General features: G+C 33.5%; 1 protein-coding gene and 1 pseudogene across 1 annotated transcript; both read right to left on the reverse strand.

Moving 5' to 3' along the window:
• Positions 1–5,569: 5,569 nt before the first annotated feature.
• LOC124820843 (UDP-glycosyltransferase 83A1-like) lies at positions 5,570–8,309 on the reverse strand. The gene is made up of 2 exons (XM_047292621.2): positions 7,663–8,309; positions 5,570–6,555 (listed from the first exon to the last, which is right to left on the reverse strand). Exons 1-2 carry the CDS (start codon positions 8,147–8,149, stop codon positions 5,708–5,710), a joined length of 1,335 nt encoding a protein of 444 aa, XP_047148577.1. The 5' UTR covers positions 8,150–8,309; the 3' UTR covers positions 5,570–5,707.
• A 1,613-nt stretch (positions 8,310–9,922) lies between these two features.
• LOC148199218 (uncharacterized) lies at positions 9,923–10,907 on the reverse strand (annotated as a pseudogene).
• Positions 10,908–13,326: the final 2,419 nt, after the last annotated feature.

The raw sequence follows: 13,326 nt of genomic DNA on the forward strand, positions 1-13,326 counted from the left end.
TTATAAATTGGCCTTATCTCTAGTTGATGTGGGACTTCCAACACACTCCTTCACGCCGAGGTATAGACATCTAGTGCGTGGGACTTCCAACAAAATTTATTGTTCAAAATTCTTAAACTGAACATTTTTTTTAAATAAATTTATGTTAATTATTAATGTGAAGTTTGATATTTGATCGATGTTAACATTCCAAAGTTCATTGCATTTCAAAATTTAGTTTGTTTATATATATCATTAGTTTAATCAAATGATTAAATACTTTTTTGAAAATTACCATACAAAATTTATAACTTTTGATTAGTATGAGAGTCCATAACTAAAAAATATTAAAAATTCTATATATTATAATATATTTCAATTAAAAAAGTTGACTATAAGTCTTGTTAACAAGAACTCAAATATATACATAAGTATTCATAATAATAATATTATCTGATTTAAATCAAGTCTTTACATATTTAATTTTAATACTACTACAAAACATTTATGTTAATGAAAATATTATATATATATATATATATATATATATATATATATATATATATAAAATTATATTCGTTTATCTAATGAGTCTTTTATATTCTAACAATTAATATTTACTAAAAAAATGGAGATAAGGGTTGAAGCCACCTCCGAGAAAAGATCGATAGAGATAAAGAAGAGATATTGTCTAAGTTTTGCATAATCTTGTATAAGAAATTAGGGTAAGAAATGTGACAGATCCATTTGCAGGAAAAACACAGTAGTTATCATGGTTACTTATATGATAGAGCAGTGTTGCAGAGATTATAGGCACCGCAACAGTACTTAATGTAGCAGATTGCACCGAAAGGCATTGTGCAGTGGATATATATGGATTTAAAAATATTTTATGTTTTGCTTCATTGTTAAGTTTTAATCTTTATGTATTTTATAACGAAAAAGGAAGGCCAAGCAGGGTTTTGATTCTTCCTCTCCTGTCTGTCATGCTTTCGTGCACGACACTAGGTTACAGATTTTCCTACGTCTGACTTACATACTCTCATGTCCCACTCTTCATTATTTTATTATATTATACAACAACATGTCGTGCTTTGATATGTAATCTATTCTTAAACAACTCTTAGCTTGATGTTAGCTTCTTCACTTATTGTAGGAGCCATATTGCACCACTGTTCTTGAAAATTAGTATCCCAGTAAATTTTATATTAATAAAAAAATAGAATATTATATAAATATGAAAGACTTATTAATATATTATTTTAAAATTTTAAATAAAATGTAATGTTAATTTTTTATATGATTAGACTCATATCTTATTTAATACTGTGTTAATATCTTATCATTAAGGTGTATCTCTTAATCCTAGTAAAATATTTTTAGGCATAATTAAGTCATTAACAGTGTCGATCCTTTAAAGATATTTTAGAAGATTAGTTTGGCCGTGTACTGTATACCCACAAACTTTCTTTTAAATGATTATTTACCCTATCAAGAAGAGTCTTTCACCGTATTTCAAAATTTTTTTAATATGTTCATAATCATCATCTTTTTTGTCACTGTGTTGATTAATACTTAATTTTCTTTTAAATGATATTTTACCGTAGGATTAGTCTTTCACCGTATTTGCAAGAAAAAAGAAACGAATGTGTCCACACTAAATTATCATATTTTTTTGTCATGGTGTTTGTTAATTGATTACTTAATTTAAATCGATTCAAAAATTATATTTAAAAATGTTGATCTTAATAATATAAAATAAATTAGAATTTAAAATGTGATAATCGAGAGTTGTCTAAGAAGTTTGAGACCACGGCGAAAATTTAGAATATATATGTGTGTAGGAATTTTATATGATTTATTATTTCATTCTCCCTTGATAAATAATATTAATTTATATTTTTTGTGTTATTTATTAATTCTTAATTAGAATTAGGACTACATATTTATATACACAAATGTGTGTATGGGTTGTTATTCGACCACTTATCATCTCAAGTTGTTTTATATTTTTTTAATATATGGTAAAATATTTCAATAAAACGAAATAAAATAAATTTTCAACTGCTACAAATCTACAATATTCCATGGGTTAAATATGTTTTTAGTCCCTAAACTATCAATCAAATTTGTTTTTAGTTCTTCTTTCAAGTACATTTTAGTCATTTCTTTAAGAAAACCTTAATTTTTGGTCCTTCAAAACTAACACTGTTAAAAACTAGTTAAGCTGGCTGACGGTGTAATGCCACATAATTTTTTTTTCTGACATCACTCCTGCCAGATTTTCTCCCCTTCCACCAACCCAACCCCATTCCCCCACCATGGACCTCAACCCCCAAACGGCGCAACGCCCCCCACCCTCTGCCGCGCTTGAGATGTTCCCACCGCCCCTCAGCCAGAGACGATCCTCCCCTCCCTTCTGGATCTCCTCCTCACGTTCTATCCGTCTTCTTCCTCGTCTCCTCCTCCAAGCCCAACATCGCTTCCACCCGCTGCCCCTTCCTGCGTCGCTTCCTCAAATTCCCCGCCATGTCCCTCACAACAACACCTTCCAAAAATCCCACCACAGCCACTGCCCTCAACACTCTACCCCTGTGCCACCACAACAAAACTAAATTAAAGGTAAAACTATTATACTATAACAATTAACTATTAGTGTATGCTCATGTCAAGAGCGATTAGATTATGATAGGTAATCCTCCATTTCGAAATTTACTTTACTACACCAAATGCTGCAAAATGTCAAATTTGTTGCAGTAAAATGTATAATTATTTACTTTTATGAACCAATGATGTTTGTTGGTCTAAATACTGCATAATAATTTTATTATAGAGGAACCGAATCTCACACTAACCACCATCAACGAAACTCACATGCATCAGTTTGCACATTATAGGTCCTTCAAATACAGTACAGTAAAACAAATTCATATATTTATAATATTTGATACAAAATGCTTATAGAAACAGCCAAGCCTTTTTAACTGGTAATTAATTGCATCACAAAGTGCAGCTAGAAAGTTGTGGCGGCACGGAGGTAGGATGTTGAGGGCAGTGGCTGTGGTGGTATTTTTGGAAGGTGTTGCAGTGAGGGACATGGCGGGGAATTTGAGGAAGCGGCGCGGGAAGGGACAGCGGGTGGAAGCGATGTTGGGCTTGGAGGAGGAGACAAGGAAGCAGACGGATAAAACCGTGAGGAGGGGATCCAAAAGGAAGGGGAGGGTCGGGGCGGTGGGAACATCTCAAGCGAGGCAGGTGGGGGGGCGTTGCGCCGTTTGCGGGTTGAGGTCCATGGTGGGGGAATGGGGTTGGGTTGGTGGAAGGGGAGAAAATCTGGCAGGAGTGATGTTGGAAAAAAAAATTATGTGGCACTACACCGTCAACCAACTCAGCTGGTTTTTAACGGTGTTAGTTTTGAAGGACAAAAAATTAAGGTTTCTTAAGGAGGAGGACTAAAATATACTTTACTTTGAAAGAGAGACCAAAAACAAATTCGCTTGATAGTTTAGGGACTAAAAATATATTTCACCCTATTCTTATATTAGTTATACATTTTAAATCGTTAACCATGCTCTTCAAATTTTCAAACAATAATTTTTAAATTGAAAATATTAACATTTCAGAATGCATATTTTTACTCTCATTTTCTGTTTGCTAATTGTTTTAATTACCTCTAATATTAATCAAACTTAATGTTTCAACGTTAATAATGAGTAAAAGTAAGTAAAAGTAAATAAAATAAATAACAATAAACTATTATAAGATCAAACCTTGAAAATTTGATGTACCTCATTCACTCTACACAGAAAATATACAATATCAAAAATTAATTCTTATTATTATTGTTGTTGAAATTATTACTTCATTGCTCGTTGAATTACAATACTAATTACCATACTTTTATTTAAGTAATGTTTGAAACTAAAAAGTTAAGAAAGGTTAGGCTAACAAGATGTTGACCTCCATGGTTTAGCCTTCTACGAGGTTCCTACATAAAGTGAATATCTTTTATAAAACAAGTGACATCATTTTTTTATATTTAAACCAAGCTATATAGCCTATAATACATTATGAATAAATTTAAAACATTTATTACAAACAAAAATTATGTATGAACATCAAACAACCTTATCATAATTAAGAGGTGAACAACTACGTCGTTTTTATATCACTGTCTACATACTATATATATGTTTTAATCTAAATGATATATTTTTAAATAGTCAACTTGTGTGGGCACTAAAAGAAAATGGTATTACCAATTGCAAAATTTTGTAAATAATGCACTAAATATATAGGTAAGACTGATTTATTTATAGTTATAAAAAAAATTTATAGATAAATTAGCTAACGATATAAATTATAAAATTTTTAAATAATTATACACCGATATAAAATAATAATTTATTCTTTTTCAAATTAAAAAACATTTTTAAAATGTTTAAACATCTTACATAAGACATTAAGAAAAAATAAAACTTTATCTTCATCTTGAAGTATCACTTCAATATTTTCAAGATTGTCAAATATCTAGATAAAATTTATTATCTTCTTCACCATCCTAGTAGAAACATTAACTAAACTTAAGACAACGTCACACTTTTAACGTATAGTCTTTCATATCATTCATGAAACCATTCGAGCTAATGTGAACTTTCATAGTTGAAATTGATTTTATTAAATCTCTTTTTCTCTATTCCTACTTATAATTATTATATTAAATTTTATACTTTCTCATTAATGTGTTGGAAAATGAATTATTCTTTTTTGCACATAAATTCTCCCTTGATTTAGTTGAACTCCGATCAAACTTACTTTTCTCCTCTAGATTCCCGCCTATTTTACTTATTTTTATTTCTAATTATGTTGCTGACAAATAACAAACAGGTCCTTTTCATTAAAAAATGTCCTTGCATTATTATGATATTCAAACTTCAGATTTGTTGTTACTAGTGATATATATAACTTAGAACATTTTTACACATTTACTCTTAAAAACATCTTTTAGGGTACAAGTTATTGAAAAGCTCCTTTTTAGATACTTTGATCATTCTCACATAAATCTTTTTCACTAAGTTTACAATTGAGTAATTTCTTGAGATTGCAGTCAAAATTTTCAAATATACTAATCAACATCTTTTTCCCTAAGTTTACAATTGACTTATTTCACATTTTCTCCTTTTTCAACTTTTCAAACTTTGTTTCAAGATTCATTTTAGTATCAGCATACCTTCCACACCATATATTAATGCAGACATGAACAACTTTTACCAAGATTTGAATTACAGTATGATTTTCTCAGAAATGAAACTAACTTATCTTGATATAGTATTCCAATAAACCAAAAGATTTCAAATATGAACTCATTTTAACAACTCATGGATCATATTTCCAAAAAATTGAGAAACAACAAAGAACACTGTTCTCTGAAACTATTTGATCCCTCACTGGTCTTCTTCTATGCACCCACTATCATTAGGAGTAATATTTATTCTAAAATCATTCCAAACCATATTCAGTAATCAGAATATTATTATCAATTTACATTTAACAATTTATAAAGGTTTTGCAGTACATTTAACACCAATCCTTTTATTATTATGGAAATGGGAATTAAATTCAATATGTTAAAGATGCTTAAAGACAGCGTAGTTTTTTATTCTAACAGAATGAACATTATTATTATTAACTATATATATATCAACCATTTCCAAGCTAAAAAGCAATATTACTCTGCCCAGCTGATGAAGCTTTTCAGATTCTCTGAAGAGTGACCATCTTCTACTACGTTATTCAGGGTCAATTCCTTCAGTTTCAACGACCTTGCTTTTATGCCTTCATCACCAAACAGTTGCTCCACCTTCTTCGTTATCTCTTCCTTTGATACTAATCCATTTTCATCCTTGTCTAATCTCAGTCCAACCTTCCACACATCACAAATATATGACTTGTTCACAAACTGATCCTTTACTAATGGCCAACACAAGAAAGGGACGCCACTACATATACCTTCCATGCTAGAATTCCAACCACAGTGACTAACGAAGCAAGCTATGGCAGGGTGGTTCAAAATCTTCTTCTGTGGTGCCCACTTCACAATTCTGCCTTTACTTCCGTGGAATTCATCAGAGTATGAATTGTTTACCCTTTTATTGTCACTAGAATTCACAACCCAAAGAAAAGGCTTGTTAAGTAAATCAAGTCCAAGAGCCAATTCCTTTAATTGGTTGTGATCAATTACTCCCGAACTACCAAAGGCTACATATATAACAGATTGAGGTGGCTGATGATCTAGCCAGTCTAAGCAAGTTGTGTCTTCTTGCCAGAGTGCACTTTTGTTGCTGTCAGTTGCCATCAATGGACCTATAGGTAGGAACCGTGGTGATATGGAAAATGCAGCAGGCTCAAGATTGTGTGCTGTGTTGCAAAGCCACCATTCTCCTAACTTAATTGTCTGCATCTCTTGTGCAATATGATGAATGACAGTCTTATCTAGGCCACACCATGGAAAGTTTTCTGTGTCCATCATTGGCATATTTGGGTAGAGTTGAATTTCTTTCTTTTCGATTGGCTTTCCTTCAAAGCATAAAGAATGAGGTTAAGTTACAAATAAAATTTTCTCAGATATCTTTACTGTTGCTTGGTTCTCCTAACTTTTAGAAGTAACACTTAACACCAAAGTTTAGTTAAACGTTAAAAACTCGAGCATTGCTTTAATCTGATATGGATACATGAAGTAGCAAATAAATAAAATGCACATTCATGTGTTCAGTATGTGTGTGAATTTGTGGATAGAGTTTCCTTCTGTTCCTTCAAACATACTATTTGGTGTTAATTAGTAACCACACCCAAATTTTTTGACATGAAAGTACTAGAGTTTTTCATAGCAATAATTGCGTATTTGGAAACAAATCTATTGAATATCTAGTTTACATCTTGCTATTATAAATCTTGATCTTCAGTTTAACTCAAGTTCACCTAGTTAAAACAGATATCAATAACGTTTCAAAACATCCCAAACAAACTAAAGAACAATAGGAATCAAGAAGAAAAACACACAATACACTAGAAGTTTACTGTAGTTCAGTTAGAGTATAAACTACACGGACAATTTACTGTAAATTTTTGTCAAACTCGGAGTTACAGAGGAAACATCACAGAGTTACAGACAAAACATCAGAGATTATAACTCAATCCTTAGTCTATCTTAACTCATAATAAAATTGCTTCATTTATCTTAGCCCATCCCAACGTCACATGCCTAGCTTCATTTATCAACCCTCTAATTACTCTAACATTATAAGTAGGCAAACCATCATACAATAGAAACTCCTAATTTGCATCAAATGTTACCCATGGAACAGTTTTCACAACCAAAGTTCATTAGATACTTACAACCAGAGGCTCCACACATAATAGACTATAAGACAACCTTAAACAGAGTTGTTTACTGAGTCAATATCAACAATCTCATATAAAAACACCCACACCTCACAAATTACCCTACTTCCTAGAGCAATTCTTTACAAGTGTGTTTAAGATAACTTGAAGTTGTCAAACAATTAAATTTACTTCTTTTCTTTGCTAAAGTGAGAAAATAATTTAAATATTGCCAATGTAGAAAGTAGAGAAATTTGACGTTAAGAGAAAAATTTAGAAATATCTGCGGTTGAAAAGCTTTACCATCTGAATCTAGGATTCCATCTTGAATCAGCTTTGGGATGCAATCACATGTGGCCAAGGAAGTGGCAGATGCAGGCCACAAAACAGCTCCTTTAATTCCCAATTTATGGCCAACTTCCAGGGCCCAACCCATATTCATTGTGACAACAATGCAAGTGATGTTATTGTTAACATTCAATGCATTGATATCTTGTATGAGTTTGGGAAGCATATGAGGCATGTGAGTTTTGATTGAGAAAATAACTTTCTTGGGGTCCTTTCTGTCATCTTCAGGGCCCAAACCATCTGGGAGCGTCACAAACTTAATCTGGGGTCCCTTTGAATTCTCCAGCCCAGCATCTGCTGTATTTATTCGATTGTGGTTGAATTCTGTATTTAGGAAAGTGATCTTGCAGCCATGTGTGGCAAGAATCTCAGACAACTGCATAAGGGGATTCACATGTCCTACACTTGGATAAGGAATCAGCAGAAAGTGAGGGATGCCCATCTACTTCAAAATTGGCTTTCCCTGCATCAATTGTTGGTAGATGAAGACTGAGTGAGTGTTGCTTCATTTAAGGCTTGCACTTGGTTGTGGTAAAAGATGTCAGCAGAACCTTCAGAAATTTATTACGTATTTCTGGCATACTGTGCATCTGTGGTCTCAACGTTACGCTTTACGAAAAATAATTAATAACACTGTTACCGTTATGATTTATGTAAAGATTATTTAACGTTTCGGTGTGGTGTCTTCACACTATTTCGTCAATTCTTTAACGTTCAATTCTCCATCTTCCAATTTTCAAAATTTTTTATATTATCACAACAAAATTTTAAATTATGTAAGAGAAAAATATAACTGTAATTAGTGCCTCAAAATGGTTAAAATCCGTGAACCAATCTGGCTCATCACGAGTTTGAGTCGAGAAAAATATAACTATAGTTAGTGCTGTCAAAATGGGTTAAAACCCGTGAACCAATCTGACTCATCACGAGTTTGAGCCGGGCTGGGTTGAAAAAAAATGCAAATGGTGGGTTGGGTTGGCTCACCAACCTACCTATTTTTTTAATTAAATTAAATGAATTATTTAAATCCTATTTTTTTTATTGAAATCAAATTAATTAAATTAATTATTCAAATCTTTTTTTTTTATTGAAATCAAATTAATTACATTAATTATTCAAAATGCACAACCTTTACTTAGCAATAGAGTCTTTCGCGCGGTTGTCTTTCCAAAAATTTCTCTCTGCAAATAAAATCCTAAGATTATAGATTGGATAATATTATAGATGGAGATAAAGAAGAAGATGCTTCAAGAGAGCATAATACTGTGAATTTATCCATTCAGGACTTCAATTTAATAGATGGATAATATTATAGATTGGATAATTCAGGAATATTTCATTTGTTTTATCATGTTTTTAGACCTATCTACAAGCATGACAGTTTTATCTTGTGCTATATATTTTTGTTAACGACTATAGTTTCTTAGTCAAACGGTTGTGTATGTCTCATTAAACTGAATTGACAAAATTTTATGCTTGTTAGCTTATAATATATATAACAATATTTTTTTTGTTTCATTTTCTTTTATATTGATTGGTCTAATTATTACTGTTTCAATTTGATCGATCAAAGTAGCATGTTATAAGAATATGAGAAGAAGAGGGTGAAAAAAAAGTTAATTAAGTGAGCCAATGAGCCAACCCGTTTAACCCACCAACTTGTGGTGGGTCGGGTCGGGTTCGAATTTTTTCGGCTTGTTAATAAATGAGCCGGGTTGGGTTGACTTACTAAGTGACCAACCCGTGGTGGGTCGGGTCGGGCCGGGCCGGGTTACCCATTTTGACAGCTCTAATTGTAATTATGTAAGAGAGAAATATAATTGGAATGTTTTATCTTATGTATTGGAGATACATATGTAAAAAAAAGCTTAAATGCTTACTTGGTCCCATGTTAAGTGGTAATTTTCAGTTTAATACACAGTTTTAAAAGTGAAGACCTTGGATCCCAAAGTTGTAAAAATTGTATGAATGAAGCCCTACTCGTTAAGTTGGTAGCAACGACATTAACTTCACGTTGACGTGACTGCACTTTTTTTTCTCTCTCCTCTCTTCTTGCCATCTTTTTTTCTCTCTTTTTTATTTCTCTCACCATTAATTAAAAGCAGAAAGTGAGAACTATAACCTCGTTTTACGTCATCTTATCAGTATCAGATCATGGGTATTTTATGTTAGCAATGAGCCTTTTTGAAATAAAAAATAATATTTGAATTACACGTTATACAACCAAGAAAGAAGACACATGAAGGTAAGGTTCCACCAAAACATTATGATCGAGCCAAAGGTATTGCAGATTCTGAAACTCTCCAATGAGCGCAGGAATCTGGCCCAAGAACTTATTGTAGGAGAGGTTGATAAGCTGAAGCTCGGAAAAACCGGTGATGGTGGTTGGAATCTGGCCGGAGAAGGCGTTGGCGGAGAGGTCAACGTACTTGAGATGCAGTGGAAGTTCGGTGGGTATTTCACCAGAGAGGTTGTTGCCGACAACGTTGAGAATCTAGAGAGTAGCAAGGTTTCCAATTTTCGGCGGGAGTTGGGCGGAGAGGTCGTTATACTATAGGAACAAGGCACGTAGGAGCGTGCATTTGGAGATGGATTGGGGAATTGTGTCATTGAAGGAGTTGGAGCAAAGGCTTAGCCTTCAAAGCATGCGCAGATCTAAAATGCGGTCACCAAGTAGGCTACTGAGTTGAAGGCGAGCCAGACTAACTCGGTGACTCGGTCGTTCTTGTAAGAAACCCTACCCTAGTTGCAAGGAGCTAACGGCGTTGATGGGTCTTAGTCATTAAGCGCGCCGAGAGGGTCGTGAAGGTTGAGCTTGAACGATGTCAAGGCTTGGATCTAAGTGACAAAGCCGCAGTGGGCGCACGATAAGAAGCGTGCGCACAATAACAGTAGGATGAGAAATTTAGTCATGGTAGTGAAGGGAAGAAGAGAGTAAGGTGTGAGTGTTTTGTGAGTTTGGTTACCTATGCCAACATCCTTAGTTTCCCCATCTTCCATCACTGTCTAACCTCTTCCCCCATAAGACTCCATAGGTTTATGTTTCTCTTGGTATATTTATATATAGTAATTTCAAAAATATTCAAGTGGTTTTCAGATTCAGTATCATGTTCGACCGTAATAGGATTCACAGTTAGTGATGGCTTTTCCTCGTTGATGGACTTATCTTTATTAGTGTTGCTACTGCCTGCACTGGACATTATTATATTATATTCACTTTCTCCTTTTAATTAAGTTGAGAGGAATAGAGAAGAGAGAGAGAAAGATGGCAAGAACAACATAGGAGAGAGAAAAAGTGCAGACACGTCAGCGCAGAGTTAATGTCGTTACTACCAACTTAACAGATAGGACTTCATTCATACAATTTTTACAACTTTGGGACCCAATGTATGCACTTTTAAAACCGGATACTAAACTGAAAATTACCACTTAACATGGGGACCAAGTAAGCCTTTAAGCCATAAAAAAAGTATAATTGATATTAATCTTTTTAATAATTCTATTGTTACCATAAAATATTAATGAATCTCATGAATATTGATTTTGGTAAGAAAAAAAAGAGATTTTAAAATTGAAAAAGAAGATTTTTCTTGAATACTAAAATTAGGTAATGAATTTGAATTCTTGTATTCATAATTTAAAAAGTTTTTTACTAGTTATCTCATAATAAATCCAATTGTTGATGCTATTTTCTTTAAATCATGTATGTAATTATGTACAACATAATTACAAGAGACTTAATAATCTAATTATAGGAATTTGATTACCTTAATTATAAAGATTAATTATTAATTGGCTTAATTTAAGAAAAATGATTTAGATTATATCATACCTTTGTAGTCTAAGGTTCACGGGCACTTAGACTGATTCAAAAGTCATAAAAAATAATTTGAAGTAGACTTTTAGTGAAAATGTCAAGAGTCTAGTGGCGAGAAGGAACACAAAAAACTTGTGTCTAACCACGTGCTACCTTTTTTCAAACAAAGTAAACATTTATCTCATTATGTTTTGTACACTAATGTTGCAAAGGATTACAATATATATAAAAAATAGCTTGAGAAAGCCTAAGGAAGAGGAAAATGAAGCTATAGTAGGAGATTACAAAGCTAACAAGATTCAACAACAACATTTGTAACACCCCGATATTCAACCTCTACACTATAATGAGAAAGAATGTGTCGACACTTGGAAGACCAGGAGATAAGGTTGTCACCAAGAAATACACAATAACCAGATGTGGAGCGTCTAGTGTCGGGACATCCACCATAATGAGCATCAATATAAGCAAGAAGTTTCTTAGTAAAGGTCATATATAAGTGCAAAACCATGTTGTAGGATACTTGGAACATAACGCAAAATTCGTTTCAACGTTAACATGCGTTCGGTACAGGGGGAATGCATGTGAAGACAAACATGTTGAACAACATGAGATGTTGAACAAACATGTCGAAGACCAGGAGATAAGGTTGTCACCAAGAAATACACAATAACTAGATGTGGAGCATCTAGTGTCAGGACATCCACCATAATGAGCATCAATATAAGCAAGAAGTTTCTCAATAAAGGTCATATATAAGTGCAAAACCATGTTGTAGGATACTTAGAACATAACGCAACATGTGTTTCTACGTTAGCAAGCGTTCGGTATAGGTGGAATGCATGTGAAGACAAACATATTGAACAACATGAGATGCTAGCAAGTGAATGTGAGATACAGGAAGGCACCGACAATACTCCAATATATAGTGGGATCCTCAAATGGTGTGTTGAAGAATGTAGTGAATTTTTTCTTGGTATCAATTAGAGTAGAAAAAGGTTTTCCTGAGGCCATGTCGATGTGTGCAATGATGTCATAAGCATAGGTGCTCTAACTGAGAAACAAGCCACCTACATGTCGGGTCACTATGATCTTTAGAAAATAACTCAAAGGACTAAGATCCTCCACCATAGGGCACCAAAATGTTTCTGCTGGATTGGGACGAGGATGAATCCTGCTCACTTCTCCTACCTGGACAAACGTTCACTCTGCTTACTGTTTGGGGTGACCAATCGGTTTGAGGGGGGTTGACTTATAGAAGACACTATGGTGCTCAAGTCAGATAGATATGTTTCGTGTGAAGGTCTAAAGTAATTAAAGTCAGACCTATTAATTTACCTCTTAATGGTCATTAATGCCAACATTAATCATTCATCAATAGTAGTTACCATATTGATTGCACTTTAACTCTACTCAACGACTGTCGTACCCGACCGGCTACGCCGTTCTTTTACATACCCTAACCGATCGGTTAGCTCGACTCACCATGTAGTAAGATCTGATTAGTTAGCTCGAGTCACCACATAGTAACATAGGCCACCGTGAGGCCGAGGATAGTAGAAGAAACCCAATTAAGACCATAAGAATGGCGGGACAACCATACTTGGCGTTACCATGAATGCTGCAAGATCATCACCCCATTAACGCGGTTTGGTTATATTTAACGGAAGGGACTAATTTGACTCAAAATTTTAAAAGTGATGACCCATTTCAAACGCTTTTAAAATAAGGGATTAAGTTGAGATTTATCAACGAAACTGTGGACACTATTAAACCAAGAAGTTACATTGAACAATCACTTC

This window comes from Vigna umbellata, chromosome 4 (genome assembly GCF_029865625.1).
Source record: "Vigna umbellata cultivar VRB3 chromosome 4, Vumbellata_1.0, whole genome shotgun sequence".
NCBI lineage: Eukaryota > Viridiplantae > Streptophyta > Magnoliopsida > Fabales > Fabaceae > Vigna > Vigna umbellata.